Below are 20,215 nucleotides of genomic sequence, written 5' to 3' on the forward strand. Positions count from 1 at the left end.
CATCATCTTGTCTAAAATCTAAAAAGACATTCTATCATAGCTCCAAAATTCGAGTGCAAGATAACAGACGCTGTTCGCTTGTTTTTTAGAGTTCAACACAACTCTGAACAACACAGTTACAGATAACATCGGTGAAAAAAAAATAGATTGTTACCTCTGAACTTTGTCATGTGTGTGTTTGTCATGTATGTGTTGAAGGGAAACTAATCGTCCAAGATTTATAATCCCAATAAAAGAACTATATTTTCATATTTTCTTATGCTGGTGGACAACGTAAATATATAGTGCCGTTATTGGGTACGAGAAAAAAACTCACACATTTATTTGCATTTCAATTTAATTAGATTTGCGACTAGCTAAGCAAAAACACCTTTATCAAGAAATTATCCGAATTTGTATAACTTGGGCTAGTAAAACGGACGAATAAGCAACTGTTGTGGAAGCACATCATTTATTTGATTAAAGACATCATTTATTTGATTATTTGTACTTCAGTGTTTGATATGGCAATAGCCACATTCATGACACATGTTTATGCAGAAAACATCACTTTGTCTGGAGAACGAGTTCTTTAGAGTAGTGTGTCGATGTAGATCTTCTTTACGGATTATAAATGGAAGTGGGATAACAGATGTTCAAATCATTATGCTCCTTTACGCTTAAACATAGCTTGTGTCCGTAAAATAATTTGTAGAGATTACTCAGGCAAATGTATAACACCACAAAAATAGGCTTACAGGCGAACATGTAGCTACTGCAAGCATGCGTTAAAAGGCGAGTTCGATTTTATTACCAGCAAATTTTTACCTTCAGAAGATTAGAAGAAAGAAGAAGAAAAGTCATAGCTATGGGTTCATAGGTGTTTTTATTTTGATTCATTACTGTTCCTAACTAGACAAAACATCAACAAAAGGGTTATGTATATTGTGGTGTAATTCCGAGATTCTTAGGTCATTTTAGGTATAATTTATTGAAATCCCTTGAGTGAGTTTCAAAATTTTCCACCCTCAAATTGGTATTTTATCAATTCTTATTTGAGTATTCGCAATTGTCGAATATTTTTAGATAAAGCTATTATAATTACTTTTGAAAGAAGAGAGAGAATAAATGGTTTAATTTTACTTGGCGGAATACCCTCCTTATTGAAGATGTGTTTATAATCAAAATAAAAACGCTACATGTAACTACAAGCACTCAACAGTTGCCAGATAAACATTGAATAACTCTGTAAAATAGCGCCTCATTACATTGATTTATTGCTTCATTATACGAACTCAATTGTTACACCAGTTCGAGTCTATCCCTAGAATATTGGTCGCCAAGTGAATAGAGATTATAGTGATGGGATATGCCAAACATTTTTCCTGAATACCGTATAATATACTAAGACGACTTACTCCATGATTGAAGACTACGCCCCAGGGAGAACAAATAAAGAAACAATGTTGCGATAGCTATCACTGACGAAACATTAAAGGGATAGACTTAAAAAGTCGCGTCGCCTTGGGCACTGATCTACACCCACCCTTAAGCGCTGAGATACCATCGTAGAGTCATTTCCCCTGTTGACAAGCGCCAAGAAAATACTCATGCGGACAGATTACAGCCGTGAAATCACGCACTTTGGTCCTAATCAGAGTTTATTTGCTGTTGATAATCGCCAAGTGCGTTTTAAGTGCGAATAACTTCCCTCGGGCTAACGAGGACAGAAGGATAATACCCTGAAAGACTTCACTGGGAGTAAGGTGAAAATCGTTTAAAAAAGCGTAAGAGAGTCAGACATTTGCGCATTCTCGCACTCCAGTGATAAACAAAATTTCATTTGTTACACGTGTTCTTGAGTAAAAACAATCCTAATACATGGGCAAGTGTGTTACCAAAGAGACAGAGAAAAGCTTAGGAAAACTCACTTAGTATCTGTGTACTCTGCGCCTGCAATGCGCTTCTTTGTTCATCATATTATGGAAGATAAACACACACTCGGCATATGAGGACACGCCGGCTCGATTACTTGACACAATATTACTTGAATCTTGTACAAATAACAATATGGCACGTACGAACCGAATGAGATATTAGCCTATTACCTTAAATATAGCCGTTTTGCGCGCAAAGTTTAACATAAGTTGTAAATGTGACCTAACGCCCACCAAATCGTAACTACGGTTGCGAGCTCAGAAATGTTAAATAAATTGGGTACTGAGTAAAAATTAATAATCGTTAACACCCTTGCAGGCGTCTTGGGAAGTAGATTTTAGCGCTCGCAAGGTATTTGAAATAACACTGTGCCACTGCTTTTTCACACTTGGTATTTTGCTAGGATTATAAAAGGACGGCTGTCAGAGTGCCTTTAATACGCGCTGGAATACTCGGGTTTCCTGAGTGCTCCTGCCCTGAGGGCAAAACCACATCTATCTCCTTTCTGCCTATTCAAAAAAATACTTTACTATTTTATGATAACCATATCAATCTTGACGTAATGTCATAACATCTTATGCGGGTCTCCGTTGATAAATCGCTTTAGAAGTGAATATATTTTTGTGCGTGGATTTATATTCAGTTATGAGTCTCTATCCACCGTCCTCTCATCACCCTAGCACAATACCAAGAGTGAAAAAGCATCCCGGCTGGTTTGAGGGAGCTATATTTTCGATTAAACTTGATAAATAAAGACTACATTTTCAGTTAGGTATTTTGAGATTGCTTCTCATAATTTCCTCTCCGGTATCGGTTGTGTCAGACTAGAGCTCCTAAGGGTTTGGCTATTCGTACCAAGCCACAAATCTCTTCAGAACTTCTCTTGTTTGCCTCATTAGTCTAAGGGGTAATGACCGGGAAATATTCGTGGGAGCAACGGAACACTTTATGTAGTCCTTACCAAATGTTCATCTTCTTTTCTAGAGAGTTTATTCGTTTTTGTCTGCTAAATAGAATACAATGGTTTATCGTTTTTATTGCGTTCTTTATTTTCCACTTATTGGATTCAACACGGAAGCACAAAATTCACTTTGTTTCCATTGTCGCGAGTTTGTCTGCGAGTTTGTCTGTCTTTTCCAAAGGAATACGCTTTTTATTAATATTCTTCTTATGGTTTTTGAATACCTCGTCGGCTGTTCTTAATGTGTACATATAAACCGCAGCGTGGATCTGACACTTAGCTAGGGGTATGGGGGGGGGGAGGGTGGGGGGTGCGCTTCTCCTCGATTACCAAAAAAGGCTTTTAATGAACACAATTTGATTCTGCATTTTTCAAAGTAACAGACTAACAAAGCATTTTTTTCTGCTATATGAGCCTCGGCATGTTCTGAGCATGTTCTTAAAATTTGGTGAAATCTCAGGCAGATTGTTCTAATATATAACAACAGAGAAGGAGTTCTTATGTGAAAAAACAGAAAGTGTATTAAAACCCGTCATTTGTGTAATTCAGATCTTCGGAGGCTTTGATGTTGATCAGTTCTCTCAGTCCAGTTTACTAACGAAAGCTAACGAAACTAGGCAACAAAAAGGCAATTTGAGGAAATTCATTTACGTTAAATATGAGCTGCATGTCTTCATTCTCTTAATTGAGGTAACAATGTTCAACTTTTTTTTCGTAAAGAGCTCAGAATTTTTCCAGGATCCGCGCCTAGATGTTCTAACAAATATCAAATAATTATCTCGTTTAACTATTCCCTAACTCTGTGTTCCTGAGATGTACTCTTGATCCTTTAAATGCGATACGCTCAAGGGCGCCAGTATCGTTCATCTCATTTTAATGAGGCTTGAATGTACTTTATTATCCGCAAAAAGAGACTTACTACGCCTGTCAATGGAATCTAATAATCATATCTGACGCTTCAATGAATCTTTCCTTTTCCAGAGCTGTAGCCGGCCTAAGATTATTGAGGGGCACGATGCAAAAACATTGGGTGGCTCAGCCACGCCCCTACTGGTCATTACCTAGTTCTCGATAAGCACTTCACAAAAAGGGCACCACTAGATCTAGCTAGCATGCTTAGCCGGGCTGGCTATATAAGGCAGACACAGATCAACAATAAGGTATGCACAGGCATACTTAGAACAAATAAATGACCTCTCTTTTCCACAACTACATCAGCCGGGTTAAATATATAAGGCAGACACTGACCAACAAGCTAGTGTATCATCAGCCGGGCTAAATATAAAGGCAGACACGGACCAACATCTAGATATGTACCGCCATACCTAGTACAAACAGACGACCTCTCTTTTCCACGAACTAGTATATTCTCAGCCAGGCTAGATATATAAGAGAAACGCGGATCAACATTTTCCTACCCTACCCGCCCTACCTTGATAGACCAAGTCAGCCGAGCAAGATATATGAGAGGTTTCCCCCACACCTTGATAGACCAAGTCAGCAGGGCTAGTTATATGAGAGAGGTTTCTCCCACACCTTGATAGACCAAGTCAACAGGGCTAGTTATATGAGAGAGGTTTCCCCAGATTTCTTCACATGGTTTATCTTGCAGTACGGAATGAAAACAATAACAAAGGTGTGGCTGAGAAGGGCTCTTTAATTCTGTGATCGCTGTACATGAGTACAGTACTCCCTCACTTTTTCTGTGCGTGGAATCTCGTTTCCATTTTTACCATAGATACGAGCTCGTAAATCATCAGGCGCCACTTGCTCGCATCGATTCTCTTCACGCGCAAGACGCGATCTTTCCACGTAGTCTTTTCCCTTATAACCGAAATGCACCTTGTTTTTTTTAGAAATTCCATAAGTAACCCTTATATAACCTCGTGGTCTTTGAGCGACGAATTTTTCTTATCGTCATCTTCCATTCCTTCACAAGCCTCCGTCCATTTCACTTTTCACCCAACTCCAACGCACTTCCATTCCCTCCGCCAAACAGTTGGAACACCTTTGTAAACGCGGCCTTCTCCGTGTGGCGAGCGTCAATATTTTTGTGAAGCCTTTTTCGCTTTTTTCCACTTATCCTTAACGCACCTCACTCGAACTCGCCTAAATTATCCATTCCATCGCTAGACAGTTTTACATCTTTGTAAAACCTTCGTGTATCGAACGTCATTGATTTTGTAAAGCTTTTGGGCCTGTTTCGCTTTTTTTTTTTCACCCGACTTTAACGTTTTAACCCGCCTAAATTTTCCATTCCATCGGTAAGCGATTTTAACATCTTGTAAAGCCTTCTTCGTGTGACATCTCAAAGCCCTGAGAACATTGTCGCTTTCTCAACGTTAACACACCTCGCTCGTGCGCCTTCTTCGCTCGCCGGGTGTAGCTTTGCCTGCAGCGCGCTATCCGCGCTTCTTCTTATTGCAGTTTGTATTGCGCTCTTAGTGTTTGAAACAAGCCTCCTCATTGTCAGGCTAAACCCTTTTTTCTCTACACAATATCTAGAGTATTAGTTACAAGTCGAGGGATTGTAACAAGAGAATAGTTCGCATTGTGAATTAGCGCGGGTTTATTGTGAGCGAAAGTATAGAATTCACTGATCTCTGTAGTCTTCCATTGTAATCCTTTCTTTCTCTCTTTCCAAGTTCGCTACTCACGCTAAAACACTACAGCAGAACCAGAGTCAAAACGCTTAGATTAATGATTTTCTCGCGACGTCAAAACATTTGAATTTTTCAAGTTCTTTTTATGATAGCTTAAAGTTTATGAGCGTTTTTCTTAAAGAGTGCTAAACCTGAATAAACAATCTGTTAACACAGTATTACGGCACACAATAGCATACCCTCGAGCGGTAATATCGGTAGGTTTCACTATTAACACCAAGACAGTGTTGATGGTGATTTGCAATAAGAAGCCATTTTAATAATTTTGTTATCAGTAGTAGTCATTGCGGTCTGATTACTTGCTAATATGCCTCCTAAACGCCACCGTAACAAATACCGAGACATTAAACAAAGCGCCGGAACCAAAAACCCTAACCTTGGACGAGTTATGTTATCTCGGAGTACATTTCCACTAGCATGTTCCCTCTAATACTACGTTTGAATCGTGTAAACTAAGAGCGCAATACAAACTCCCTTGTTAAACAGAACGCTAATAAGAAACCAGTTTGAAATAATAATTAGGTGTGATAAACAAAACTTTAATAACTCGGCCAAATCATCTGTACATACCGGAAGTCGTATTCCGCTCAGCGCTATGTTGAGTTCATAGTGAGTTTTTTTTATTAATATAGAGTAATCCCGAGAGTCCATTTCGCGCGCTATCCGCCGGCGCCGGGTGAAGCGAATATTTGGCGGATCAAAGCGCGCAAATGCCCTCCATCTAACGAGGGATTTATTTATTTATCCGATTATCATTTAATCGGCTGTAAAGATCACTTCCTCACTTTTGGTAAAACGAGCAGGTGTATATTAGATCTCTGTGTGAGATGATTGTCTCGCTGTGCTAAGCACCTATCGAATAACTCTTTAGCTAAGCATCTACGCTATCGCCTCGTTGTGTGTCAGTCTAAATGGACTTCTCTACAGCCAATTCTTTGTATCGCACAATGGGGGTTAGCGCCAGAGGGCAAGCATCCCTTGGTCCAGTACCTTATGTTCAGATACGCTAAGAGATGTATTTCAAGTTAATCTAATGCCGTGAATTACTCCACAGTCCGTCCACCGCGGCGACAGCGCTCCTGGCTCCTCATAAACCATTTCCAAAGGACCTAATGAGTCAATCACTTCACCTATTACATCTCTAAATAATTAAATAGTGTTTTTACTGTTAATGTCCTCTTTAACCATCGATTAATCACGATTGGGCTATCGCTAAGTAGCACCGAGTGGGGGTGCGACTTGTCCCTGGGGCAATCAGACAATTGAACTAACACCTTTGTTGGCTGATGAGTTTATAAAACACTTTACAACCAAAGATGGACATGTAATTGGTGCCTTACAATCACGCGAATTAACACATTTTGTTTTTGAACTCGCTCAAAATCCTCCAATTTAATTTTTCGAATTAACACGTTCTATTACGCAATTGCCTGTTTTACCGGGAACACATGCAAGCGTCACGTGAGTTTAACTCTATTTTATTTTGGAGTACAGTAATAGAAAAATGATCAAATGGACTTCTATTCACGACCTACAAATTTGTTTCTGGGCAAGAACAACGCTCCCCACTCCTTGGGGTCTTAAATTGCAGGTCATGAAAAAAGTACATTAAATCATTTCTATTACGGTCTGTAGCGTCTGCGTGTCGAGCAAGGGTTAATTGAGTATATATTTAACTACTACAATATGTATTTTTGTAAATCTTTCTTTGCTAAGTCAAATATCTTTCTTTCCCTTAGTCAGTTAACGCTAGTCTTAGGGTGCGTTTTTTTACTCGTGATTCCGGAATGCGAATGATTAGAATAGAAAAAGCGCGCGTTCGTTTATCCCGCTGCCATTCTAAACATTCTCTACCAACCATTCTCATTCCAGAATGATAGAAAAAAACGCGCCCTTAGCATTATGGCACTGGTCTAGAATGAGGTTTATCGATTATAATGTATTTCTGTCTTTTTAAGAGATATAAGACCCAAGTAAAGACTAATGATGGATTAATGTTGTTTGGGTAGTTGTTGAATCAAATTTTATTCCAAGTATAGTAACATATGTCTCGGATTTGCAAGGGGGAGGTGCGCTCTTGTATCACAGCTCGAGTTAGCGTGAAGCAGGGTTCGGCGGAAGGGGAGGAGAAGGGGGGTCGCCAGCCCCCCCCCCCCCCCCCCACACACACACACACACTTTTCTGAGCGGATGCTTCTTTATATATGAACGTTTTTTAAAACCAAGCGGTACATATGCAACCGATAACAAATTTGTTGAACAGTTTACAAAAACCTAGGTTATCCCATGCGTTCTTATAAATAGCGCTTAAGAATTTGAAACCACCACCCACCCCTCCCCCTGAACCCCTGAAACCACTACCCACCGCTCCCCCTCACTTTGCCCCCCCCCCCCCCCCCCCACACACACACACTTATGGGACCACTTCACCGCCACTGTGAAGGAGGAAGGTATGACTCCCCACCCCTCTGGAATTTCCAACCCCCTGGAAAAAAATATTTACAGTAACTGTTAAGGGAGAAGGGCATCCCCCCCCCCCCCCCCCCTCTGGAAATTCCTGGGCGTTTGAACCCCCCACCCCCGGAATTTCCAATCCCCTCCATGTGGGGTTAGGATATTTTCTGGAACTACACATTCTAGTTAGCGGAAAGAAAGAATTCAAGTTATCAGAGTTCAGGTTAACAGGGAGCACGAGTTATCAATCTTCAAGTTCGGAGAAAAAGAAATCGCATTATACGATACGGGATTTTACTGTAATCTGAAGCTATCAATATGATACTTTAAACCTTGCAATGGGCGGTTGATAAACTCGTCTTGTGATCCAATAAATTTACTAGGGAAAAATAAAATTTGCGCCTTTTCATTCGGGCGATGAGCCTTGTTTGTGGTTATTTTCCCGCCAAAACTTGGGGCATGAGCCCCAAGAGTGGCGAGTTTGCCACCCAGAAAATGCCTGGTTACCTGGTGCAATGTTCCCATTTCTGCATAATATTTATTTCTGCTCCCTAAAAAGGAGGGGACGTTGGGCTTTGCGGTATTGGCCCTTTTTTGTACGAGATTGCGGTAAAAGAGCAAAAAACATCCGGTATTTCAATCCGGATGATACGCGATCCGGTATTTCAAAACACTGCGAGATTTTGCTTTTTAAACGGCGGTATTGCGGTAAAAAATAAAGTTTTGCGGTGTTAACGGGATGTCGCGCATGCTCTTCAAAACCTCGTCTTTCTGTGCGATATTTTCTAAAATTCTGTGTGGTATTGCGGTAATTATACCCCCAACGTCCCCCCCCCCTAAAAAGATCTTTTAAATGCGCGAAAATAAAAGCGTGAGGAAGGCATGTGCATCAATGCGTGAAAGTAACGGCAAAAAATACTGTGCACACTATCACTGCGTCTTTTTATCTTACTGCTGTAAGAGGTATTGGTAAGCTGTAAAGTTATACTTTTACTCGCGTGAATATCTGAAAACGAAGCTTTTGGACATTTCCCTTTTTTTAACTTGCGCACAGCAAGACAAAAGTTGCATAGCATAGCATATAGCTTTGGGCTGCTTGTGTTTAAAAGGGCTTTTTTAATGGCGACAACCACTATGCCTTTCCAATATTGGTGGTTATACAGGTGCTTTGTTTGATACGGCTCTTCTCTTTTGCTTTACACTGGTTTTCATTCATACGTTCACCCTGGACATGGCTCTACACTGGTTTTCAGTCATACATTCACCCTGTACATGGCTCTACACTGGTTTTCATTCATACGTTGAACCTTTTGTTTACTAGTCGCAATAGTCTTTTGGTGGACGTCAATCAACTTAAATACTTCCAGTTCTGCATCTGCCACAACTTTAGATAGACCACAACCAAAACAACATTAAAGTAGATCGCCTTCTTAGCTATTGTCATCGGGAAAATACAGATAAACACAAAGCCAGCAATTGAATAAAGTTCGAATTGTTTCTTAGATTTGCGTGGTGCTTTTTGGCGCTCTCTCATTGGTTAGCTGTCTAACAGCCGCCATAACTCCAAAATGACTTCCGTCACCAACAAACGGTTGAGACTCGGAAATGAAAAACATAAGGTGCACATGTGACTGAAAACGAGTTTAATATTTCCTTTGTTTTTGCTTACTTACATATTTTTTTTTCTGTTTCATTTACTTGCAGGGCTTTGTGTTGTGAAGGAAAGGTTGAAGATGTTAACACCACCCAGAGATGTGATCACCCATAAGGCAGTGTAGACTAGGGTGTAGATTTAGCTCAGCTTTAAACATGACAGGGGTCAAAGAGAACCCAAAATTTCATACTCTAAAAAATACCAAGGATAGAGAATTAACACCTAAAAACACCCAATTCTGAATCTGATACCCAAAACCATACCAGGATAAAAACTTGCCATACCCTAAAATACACACACCCTGAATTCTATACCCCAAACATAAAGGTTTATAAAGTTCTTAACCCCAAAGAAATAATGAGAATGAAAAAAGTCTACCTCCCAACCCCCCCCCCCCCTCCAAAAAAAAGAAATAAATAAAATGAGACTTCTAAAACCATTGCACTTTATTCCCTCAGTTGCTAAGTTCCTGCAGGCTAAGTGTTAAAAACACTCAAAACTACAGTAAAACAAAATTGCAAATGGATTTGACTTGCAAATAACCCACATTTATTTTAGATAAAATATTCCAACCTACAGTATATTATATAAGTTACCATATGTTTTCTGATTCTTCTATTATTTCTTTGTAAATGGTAGAAAAGCGTTTGAACAAAATAAATAGTATTGCGCCCTATGGTGACATTGTATATTCCTAATTGTTAGTGGCTACCCCTTTTCAATCCACCTCAGAGCACAGGTTGTTCACTGTGTCTTTATTTATCAAGACAAACTTCTTCTGCTTTCTTGAAAACATGTACATCTCCCCTTCTTTGATGTCAAACCAAAGGCCATAGAGGTTAAGAGCCCCCTTAGATAGTGGGTTACTGATGAATGGGAACGACTTGAGGTTGTGAAGCTGCTGAAGCACATTTACCTGGGAAGGGAAAATAATAATGATGCTAGTCCACTCCCCTGCTCTATCCCCAATGTCATTAGTATGATGCTAAGTCAATCCCTTACTCTATCCCCTAATATCTTTAGTATAATGCTAAGTCAATCCCCTACTTTATTCCCTAATGTCTTTAGTATAATGCTAAGTCAATCCCCTACTCTATCCCCTAATGTCATTAGTATAATGCTAAGTCAATCCCCTGCTCTATCCCCAATGTCATTAGTATGATGCTAAGTCAATTCCCTGCTCTATCCCCTAATGTCATTAGTATAATGCTAAGTCAATCCCCTACTCTATCCCCTAATGTCTTTAGTATAATGCTAAGTCAATCCCCTACTCTATCCCCTAATGTCATTAGTATAATGCTAAGTCAATCCCCTTATCTATCCCCTAATGTCTTTAGTATAATGCTAAGTCAATCCCCTACTCTATCCCCTAATGTCTTTAGTATAATGCTAAGTCAATCCCCTACTCTATCCCCTAATGTCATTAGTATAATGCTAAGTCAATCCCCTGCTCTATCCCCAATGTCATTAGTATGATGCTAAGTCAATCCCCTGCTCTATCCCCTAATGTCTTTAGTACGATGCTAAGTCAATCCCCTGCTCTATCCCCAATGTCATTAGTATAATGCTAAGTCAATCCCCTGCTCTATCCCCTAATGTCATTAGTATAATGCTAAGTCAATCCCCTGCTCTATCCCCTAATTTCATTAGTATGATGCTAAGTCAATCCCCTACTCTATCCCCTAATGTCATTAGTATAATGCTAAGTCAATCCCCTACTCTATCCCCTAATGTCATTAGTATGATGCTAGTCCACTCCCCTGCTCTATCCCCTAATGTCTTTAGTATAATGCTAAGTCAATCCCCTACTCTATCCCCTAATGTCATTAGTATGATGCTAAGTCAATCCCCTACTCTATCCCCTAATGTCTTTAGTATGATGCTAAGTCAATCCCCTGCTCTATCCCCAATGTCATTAGTATAATGCTAAGTCAATCCCCTACTCTATCCCCTAATGTCATTAGTATGATGCTAGTCCACTCCCCTGCTCTATCCCCTAATGTCTTTAGTATAATGCTAAGTCAATCCCCTACTCTATCCCCTAATGTCATTAGTATGATGCTAAGTCAATCCCCTACTCTATCCCCTAATGTCTTTAGTATGATGCTAAGTCAATCCCCTGCTCTATCCCCAATGTCATTAGTATGATGCTAAGTCAATCCCCTGCTCTATCCCCTAATGTCATTAGTATAATGCTAAGTCAATCCCCTACTCTATCCCCTAATGTCATTAGTATGATGCTAGTCCACTCCCCTGCTCTATCCCCTAATGTCTTTAGTATAATGCTAAGTCAATCCCCTACTCTATCCCCTAATGTCATTAGTATGATGCTAAGTCAATCCCCTACTCTATCCCCTAATGTCTTTAGTATGATGCTAAGTCAATCCCCTGCTCTATCCCCTAATGTCTTTAGTATAATGCTAAGTCAATCCCCTACTCTATCCCCTAATGTCTTTAGTAAGATGCTAAGTCAATCCCCTACTCTATCCCTAATGTCTTTAGTAAGATGCTAAGTCAATCCCCTGCTCTATCCCCTAATGTCTTTAGTACGATGCTAAGTCAATCCCCTGCTCTACCCCCCAATGTCTTTAGTACGATGCTAAGTCAATCCCCTGCTCTATCCCCTAATGTCTTTAGTAAGATGCTAAGTCAATCGACTGCTCTATCCCCTAATGTCTTTAGTATGATGCTAAGTCAATCCCCTGCTCTATCCCCTCATGTCTTTAGTAAGATGCTAAGTCAATCCCCTACTCTATCCCCTAATGTCTTTAGTATGATGCTAAGTCAATCCCCTGCTCTATCCCCTAATGTCTTTAGTAAGATGCTAAGTCAATCCCCTACTCTATCCCCTAATGTCTTTAGTATGATGCTAAGTCAATCCCCTACTCTATTCCCTAATGTCTTTAGTATGATGCTAAGTCAATCCCCTGCTCTATCCCCTAATGTCTTTAGTATAATGCTAAGTCAATCCCCTGCTCTACTCCCTAATGTCTTTAGTACGATGCTAAGTCAATCCCCTGCTCTATCCCCTAATGTCTTTAGTATAATGCTAAGTCAATCCCCTGCACTATCCCCTAATGTCTTTAGTATAATGCTAAGTCAATCCCCTACTCTATCCCCTAATGTCTTTAGTATAATGCTAAGTCAATCCACTGCTCTATCCCCTAATGTCTTTAGTACGATGCTAAGTCAATCCCCTACTCTATCCCCTAATGTCATTAGTATAATGCTAAGTCAATCCACTGCTCTATCCCCTAATGTCTTTAGTAAGATGCTAAGTCAATCCCCTACTCTATCCCCTAATGTCTTTAGTAAGATGCTAAGTCAATCCCCTACTCTATCCCCTAATGTCTTTAGTATGATGCTAAGTCAATCCCCTGCTCTATCCCCTAATGTCTTTAGTAAGATGCTAAGTCAATCCCCTGCTCTATCCCCTAATGTCTTTAGTACGATGCTAAGTCAATCCCCTGCTCTACCCCCCAATGTCTTTAGTACGATGCTAAGTCAATCCCCTGCTCTATCCCCTAATGTCTTTAGTAAGATGCTAAGTCAATCGACTGCTCTATCCCCTAATGTCTTTAGTATGATGCTAAGTCAATCCCCTGCTCTATCCCCTCATGTCTTTAGTAAGATGCTAAGTCAATCCCCTACTCTATCCCCTAATGTCTTTAGTATGATGCTAAGTCAATCCCCTGCTCTATCCCCTAATGTCTTTAGTAAGATGCTAAGTCAATCCCCTACTCTATCCCCTAATGTCTTTAGTATGATGCTAAGTCAATCCCCTACTCTATTCCCTAATGTCTTTAGTATGATGCTAAGTCAATCCCCTGCTCTATCCCCTAATGTCTTTAGTATAATGCTAAGTCAATCCCCTGCTCTACTCCCTAATGTCTTTAGTACGATGCTAAGTCAATCCCCTGCTCTATCCCCTAATGTCTTTAGTATAATGCTAAGTCAATCCCCTGCACTATCCCCTAATGTCTTTAGTATAATGCTAAGTCAATCCCCTACTCTATCCCCTAATGTCTTTAGTATAATGCTAAGTCAATCCACTGCTCTATCCCCTAATGTCTTTAGTACGATGCTAAGTCAATCCCCTACTCTATCCCCTAATGTCATTAGTATAATGCTAAGTCAATCCACTGCTCTATCCCCTAATGTCTTTAGTAAGATGCTAAGTCAATCCCCTACTCTATCCCCTAATGTCTTTAGTAAGATGCTAAGTCAATCCCCTACTCTATCCCCTAATGTCTTTAGTATGATGCTAAGTCAATCCCCTGCTCTATTCCCTAATGTCTTTAGTAAGATGCTAAGTCAATCCCCTGCTCTATCCCCTAATGTCATTAGTATAATGCTAAGTCAATCCCCTACTCTATCCCCTAATGTCTTTAGTATAATGCTAAGTCAATCCCCTACTCTATCCCCTAATGTCTTTAGTATGATGCTAAGTCAATTGTTTATTTCCGGTTGATTACGTAACAATCTCAGATTATTTTTAATGGAGGATGAGAAATTTTTTTTAGAATTCCAAAAGCAGTGTGCCTATTGGAAGTTTTTTTCAGGATGTAACTAATAATTCAAATTGGATTAGCCTGTTACAAAGCTCAGATTCTAATAGATTCTTCTGTCTCTTTTCAGTTGAGGCTTGTGTTGGCCCCCAGAAGTAAACTGGTGACGATGCAGCTTTAAGATCCCGAGTGATGATAACGAAAGAAAGTGCTAGTCACCGAATATTTACTTACTTGTGAGAGTTTATCCACACTGTCCAACTTATTCCCTTCATCTATTGTCACCTCCATAGGCTCCCCTCCAGTAGCATCCTCAAACAGAAGCTTCACACCACCCTCTTGTGACATGTCTACTTTTTCAAATCTTGTCAACGAGGAGGCACCAGTTTTTTTCAACCAAGGAATGTAATGATTGTCTGTGCGTGGGTCATCTGATAAAAGGAATGTCATTCCCTGGAAAGAGATCCAAGAAGGATTACAATACAATAAGTGTGTAATAATACTGAAAGAGTTTTCTGTAGTGGGTATTTTCCATTACCCGGGGTGGAGACTCCCCGTAAAAGAAGACAGGAGTGATTGTCCTATCCTTTAGGGTGTAAAATTCTACCAATTACTATCCATTAGAAGGAATGTTTTCCCTAATGGATCATCCAATCCAAACAACAGGCCTAAAATATCACAACATGGAATGTGCTTGATGGCAGTGTCTTAGGCAACAAAATCCTCAAAAACTGATATGTTTCATTTGCTCTCTTAGATTTAAAAATTCCTTTAACCACACCTAATGTGCTATGTTTTAGGGGTAAGATATGCTGTTGACAATACCCATAGCGCTGTCTCTTAAGCCCCATCTACACTAACAATTTTTTGTTGACAATTTTCATGTGACAATTTTTATTTGCTAGTGTAGATGGAGCAATTTTTATGTGACAACTATAGTAGCTCAAAAGCTAGCAGGTTTGCTTTTTCTCTGCAATTAAAAATTGTCACACATGAAAAATTGCTAGTGTAGATGCCAACAAATATGGTTGTCAACTAAAAATCGTTAGTGTAGATGGGGCTTTAGGGTTAAATTTTTTGCTGACCATCACCCAAAACTGCTTTTATGGGAGTCACACCTCCGTGAAACTACATTTTTACCTTGCAGTTAGAATGACCACACACCACCACATTTTCCACCTTGCCTTCCTGTATAGCCATCTGAAGTGCAGCAAGCTCACTACATGATCCTACATCTCCATATAGCTTAGCGTGTGGTAGGAGGTTTCCTGCTGTTCGCACGACAAACATGTCACCAGGCTCACTACTCATGTAGGTCTCTGGCATAATGCGACAGTCAACACATGCAACCAGCACAGTCTTAGGCTAGTGAGAATAAGAGTATCATTGATATTATTTATATTATAAAAGTTAATCTTAAAAAGTGTAAAAAAAAGCATTCCATCAGCTGACGTGGGAAAACCAATGCGATATTTCCAATCAAATTTGGTAAATAAAAAGATTGCGATTTTAGCAAATTTGCCTGCCAATATCAAATGAAAACAATAACAGAGGTGTGGCTGACCAGGGTCTTTTTAATCTAATAACAAAACAGATAAACCTTTTATCAGAGAAATAAATCAACATATTGACCTTGGTTGGATAGCCAATATATATTATCAGTGAAACTGACCCCCCCCCCCCCCCCCCAAGATCTGATTGTGTTACTTTTTCTCCCAGGTAAACTTCTCATGATCTTCTGATACAACTGTTGTTCTTTAATCACAATTTTTCTGTTTTTCTAGATAAGACCTCTCGTAAACAAAGACGAGCAATAATGGCAATTAAAAAACAAGCAATCAATAAATAATGTAGAACTTAAGACAAGGTTTTTTCTTCTTTAAAACAAATAAGTATATCATTATCATAGTATCACGATCTCTGTCAAAAAACTGAAAGCTTGTTACTACAACTCTTATGAACAAACACATATAATCTAATAAAATCTAAAACTTTTTTTTAATTTCCGGCCTAGAAATGAAACAATTTGTTTGCGAGAGAAACCAACTGTTCATTGTTGATGTTATGAACTTACCGCTACTTTTTCGGCAACTTCCCGCAAACTAGGCAACAGCGAGGGTCGAAGAACATGTCGAAATCGCACAACGCCCTGTAGTATTTTTTCCATTTTCACCCTCGTTGCGTGCAGAAATCGAACTTTCCTTCGATTTTCGAGTCGACTTTGACTGTGATAAGTCTTTTGGCACGCAAAGGATCTTGTGTGGCCAGCGGAGAGAGCAGTGGGCTCACGTACGTTCCTAATAATGTGGGTTACCTGTGTTTCCCGTGCGTAACCCGAGAGGGCGGGCCACAAAAATTAAAAAATCTATATCCTCTCCCCCTACGGGTTTCACACCACTTTTACCAAATGCACCTTGCATTTGGTAGTACACGTTGTAGAACTGCCTTTTGCCAAAAACAACTTCGCTGTTTGCAACATCAACATTTTTTTTTAAATATGTCAGAAGATCATGAGTATCTTGAAAATGTGCATTAAAAAGGATCCCATTTAGACAAAGTAGATTAAAGTTAATCTTCCCGGGGGGGGGGGGGAGGGTTACTGATAAAAAACGGAAAAACTGTTGAACACCCCCTAAGGAATAGCAGTTGGTCGAATTTTAACCCTATGAGATATCAGAATCGGGAATATCCTTAACATCCCATAAGAGACAGCAGTTGGTCGAAATTTTATACCCTTTAAGGCGGGGGTCTACCTGAACTCATAGCAAATTGAGTGGTGTTGCAAAAAAAATCACAACTGTCAAAGTTTTCATCATAACTATAGCAAACCATATATCATTGGAAAGGTTATGAGATGACGATTCTGATTTTATATTTTATTCCGTGAAATATGACAATGTAATTTGATACCAGGCTTTCAAAAAAAAACATGCTGAGTAAGGAGAGTTTTTATTTAAGAAAAAATAACTCCTTGCAGATTGAATGGAATTTCGATTTTTCTTCATTGTACTATTGCTAGAACACTAATAATTAAAATGAGTTGAGGAAATTTTGGAATTCCAAAAAATTAGCCAATAGAAGTCATTTAAATTTGCATAATAGGAAAATTGACTTCATCAGTCCATAACTTTCTTTTAAAAAATTAAAGAGGAAATCCCTCAACTCATTTTAATCACCTCAGTTATATCTATCAATGCTGAAAGTTTGAGGTCAATTGAACAAATTCTTGAAGAGATATCTTTTCTTGAAGCCCGAAAAGCAAAAATTCGGGAAAATGCCTTTAAAGTTGACAATAATCACAAAAACGCTGTTTCTTATCATATAAGCAATGTTCTTGAAAATATTTTAGCTAAAAGGCTCCAGACTCGTAAGTAACACCCTCAGCACTCCTTAGAGCCTCCTCCCTGCGTACTCTGCGCATCTGGGTGGCCTGTCTTTTCTTCTTTGCCTTTTCAGACACTTGCCTGTCTGCTTTCTGCACCCGCTTTCTGTCCTTAAGAAGGGATCCCTGCTTTGTATGGCTGCCAGCAGGAATCAAAAGACTCTCCATCACTTTCTCCCTACTAGCAGCCCCCCCATGAAAATGGCAGACAGCAGATGCTGCTGCAAATCGCACCACCTTTGGGCCATGGTGCTTGTGTTTTGGGCATCGGGCCCAAACCAACGAATTAATACATTCGTTAGGGTTCTGTGTCTTTCCACGAACACATCTCTTCAGTAAATCAGTCTCACTCAAGCTCATGTATACTGGCCGCAGTACCTCTAGAAAAACCTCAGGTAAGCAGTCTGCTGAGTCGTAACTGGAGGTACCGGTGGCTTCGTCCTGTTGGAACTTACACCAGGAATTTGCCCCTTTTGGGCAGTATTGATGCTGTTTTTTAAGATCCGGCATCCCAATATTGTGGTGTAGAGATGCGATTATATTCTTTTTCATCGCATATACTGCCACATCAATGTCTCTTTCTGTGGGATTAGTATCTTGCACAGTGTTCTGGCGAATTGCCAGACCATACTCCTTTTGGAGTTTTTTTATCTTGGCCTCTGTGAGGCGGCCACGGCCACCAATCGTATGGCCATCATCTAGCTTCCCTTTTCTCCTACTCTTCAACTGGAGCAACCGCTTTCCCATCCTTTTTTGCACGTGCCCCACACAGTCTAATTTTTCCACCCTACATTCATCGTAGATGTCTTGGACAGAGTTGTGTGATTTACTGTCCCCATCGCAAATCATCCACTTGTACCTCATGTTGTGGCGTTCTATGGATCTACTCCAGAGCACAACAGCACCCTCTGCCTCCATGGCAGGAGAACTTCCAACAAAGTTTATGTCACATGCACCTGAAGCCACATGTTCTAGTATCCAATCCTCAAACTCTCCATCATCAGAAATTTTGCCTCTGTTTATGGTACATGTCTGGCATTGTTTGGAGAGGACATGGTAGTCTAGGACCTCTCCAGTGTCTATAGAAATAGCAAAAACCACTCCAGTGAGTGATGTGAAGCCTCTCTTGGCCCAGGTTCCATCAAAACTGACAGCCACGTCAAGAAGCTCAAACTCCTTGCCATCATCTCCTATCAGCTTCTGACGCAGTCTTTTTGCGGCCGAACACATTTCACGTCTTCCCTCCTCTTCCTGAGCATTGACAATTATGTCCAATTGTTTGTAATATGCTGCTTTGCTAACGCATGGCATATTCATGACTCTGCAAAATGAAGCAAGTCCCTCATATCCATTTCCACTTTCCAGGGAGTGGTACACTACTCGCCGGTTGACATCGAAAGACTTGCCTCTTTGGTGGATTTGACTTGATGTTGTCAGAGTTTCAGTTTCATGACAGGAACTGCACTTAACCTCGAAAGAGGATTTCAGCCCTGCCCTTGCTGAAGTAGTTTCTTTTATTTCAAGTTTACCTGCAATAAAGCAAACACTTAGAATCGCTAGCTAATGAATCAGCCATTGATTCAAACAGAATAATTGTTACTTATAATATGAGTCTTACAGTCCCGCTGAGTTCAAGAAATCATAAGGTCACGTATTCTGTGTATATAGTAATTTCCAAATCTGAGACCAATCATATAAACTAAATCACTATATTGAGCTTATCAGCGAAAACAAAATGATGTTATTTTTCAAAATACTCACCTTCTTCGCATCTATGAACATCGGAAAGATATGAAGAGAGGCATCCCAAGTCCACGACTCGATATTCGCAGGCTTCAGCATCATCACCAGATACCTCCTCGTGGTCTGAGTCAAATTTTGAAAGGCTTTGATCGTCCGAAGAAAACTCTCCGTCAAAGCTTTCATTGTAGCCATGGTCGCTAAGCTTCTTTCTAGAAGCACTTGCTGGAGCTTGTTCACTGTGATCTGGAGTATAATCTGCCGATCGAGAGTGTGAGGGTCCTGGTTCTTCGACGAGGCCACGAGTTGTTTGAGAGCTTTCATCTCTGTCTGAGCGGTTCAGCTCCTGTTTTTGCTTGCCGTAAAACACGCGTTTTCTTTTCTTTCGGTACGTAGATGAGTCTTTTTCTCCGACCATTATTTTTCAAGGTGTTTTAAAGAGTTGATATGAGTTGTATATAGCTTTGAGGATCGCGGTTCGATAAGTTTCGAAGTTTTGCTGGATTTTGCACATATATATCCCATAATAGTTGTGTATTTTGCTGTCAACCGCTGGACAGTTGTTTCAAGAGAGATTTGAGGAGGTTTGTATGGCGATTGGGCCCCATTGGAGTAGAAAAAATGCGCCGAATTCAAAAGAAACAGTAATCGTTGCCATGGCAACGTGATCTTCAAACTTGACACAACTTTTTAAAAGCGCTCGGGCTTATCGAAAAAGAGTCAGGACAGTTGTAAGACAACATTGAATTGATAAAGGAATAGCCGAATATGATATTTATCGAAAAAAATTTTTTTTGATGTCTGTAGTGAGTTTCAGGTAGACCCCCGCCTTAAGATAGGCAATCACCCCTGTCTACTTTTCTGGAGAGTCCCCCCCTTGGTCTGTCACCCCATGTGCCTTCCCCTAGCTATGAGGGGTAAGCCCTATGTATCAAG

The 20,215-nt window shown here is 40.0% G+C and overlaps 3 protein-coding genes across 4 annotated transcripts in view; 1 reads left to right on the forward strand and 2 right to left on the reverse strand.

Moving 5' to 3' along the window:
• LOC5512268 (uncharacterized protein C18orf63) overlaps positions 1-10,325 on the forward strand; it is a 40,399-nt gene extending 30,074 nt beyond the window's left edge. Inside the window, exon 13 of one of the 2 annotated variants that reach the window (XM_048720571.1) lies at positions 9,700-10,325. The gene's annotated coding sequence lies outside the window, so the exon portion shown is untranslated. Of the gene's footprint in view, positions 1-6,595; positions 7,534-9,699 lie in introns of those variants that run through there. The other variant, XM_048720572.1, reaches the window with a different exon arrangement.
• LOC5512249 (beta carbonic anhydrase 1) lies at positions 10,078-16,436 on the reverse strand. Its single transcript, XM_001632569.3, has 4 exons — positions 16,232-16,436; positions 15,298-15,522; positions 14,392-14,610; positions 10,078-10,565 (listed from the first exon to the last, which is right to left on the reverse strand). The coding sequence occupies exons 1-4, from the start codon at positions 16,322-16,324 to the stop codon at positions 10,368-10,370; spliced, it is 735 nt and encodes a 244-aa protein (XP_001632619.2). The 5' UTR covers positions 16,325-16,436; the 3' UTR covers positions 10,078-10,367.
• A 653-nt stretch (positions 16,437-17,089) lies between these two features.
• On the reverse strand, positions 17,090-20,111 carry LOC125558964. Its single transcript, XM_048720575.1, has 2 exons — positions 19,301-20,111; positions 17,090-19,068 (listed from the first exon to the last, which is right to left on the reverse strand). Exons 1-2 carry the CDS (start codon positions 19,695-19,697, stop codon positions 17,507-17,509), a joined length of 1,959 nt encoding a protein of 652 aa, XP_048576532.1. The 5' UTR covers positions 19,698-20,111; the 3' UTR covers positions 17,090-17,506.
• Positions 20,112-20,215: the final 104 nt, after the last annotated feature.

Source organism: Nematostella vectensis, chromosome 13 (genome assembly GCF_932526225.1).
Source record: "Nematostella vectensis chromosome 13, jaNemVect1.1, whole genome shotgun sequence".
Taxonomy (NCBI): Eukaryota; Metazoa; Cnidaria; class Anthozoa; order Actiniaria; family Edwardsiidae; genus Nematostella; species Nematostella vectensis.

Coding starts and splice junctions, on each gene's coding strand:
- LOC5512249 (XM_001632569.3), bottom strand. CDS start 16,324: ATGGAAAAAATACTACAGGGCGTTGTGCGATTTCGACATGTTCTTCGA. Junction 15,523..16,231: donor AAGTTGCCGAAAAAGTAGCG/GTAAGTTCATAA, acceptor TATTCTCACTAG/CCTAAGACTGTGCTGGTTGC. Junction 10,566..14,391: donor GTGTGGATAAACTCTCACAA/GTAAGTAAATAT, acceptor TTCCCTTCCCAG/GTAAATGTGCTTCAGCAGCT.
- LOC125558964 (XM_048720575.1), bottom strand. CDS start 19,697: ATGGTCGGAGAAAAAGACTCATCTACGTACCGAAAGAAAAGAAAACGC. Junction 19,069..19,300: donor TGTTCATAGATGCGAAGAAG/GTGAGTATTTTG, acceptor GCTTTATTGCAG/GTAAACTTGAAATAAAAGAA.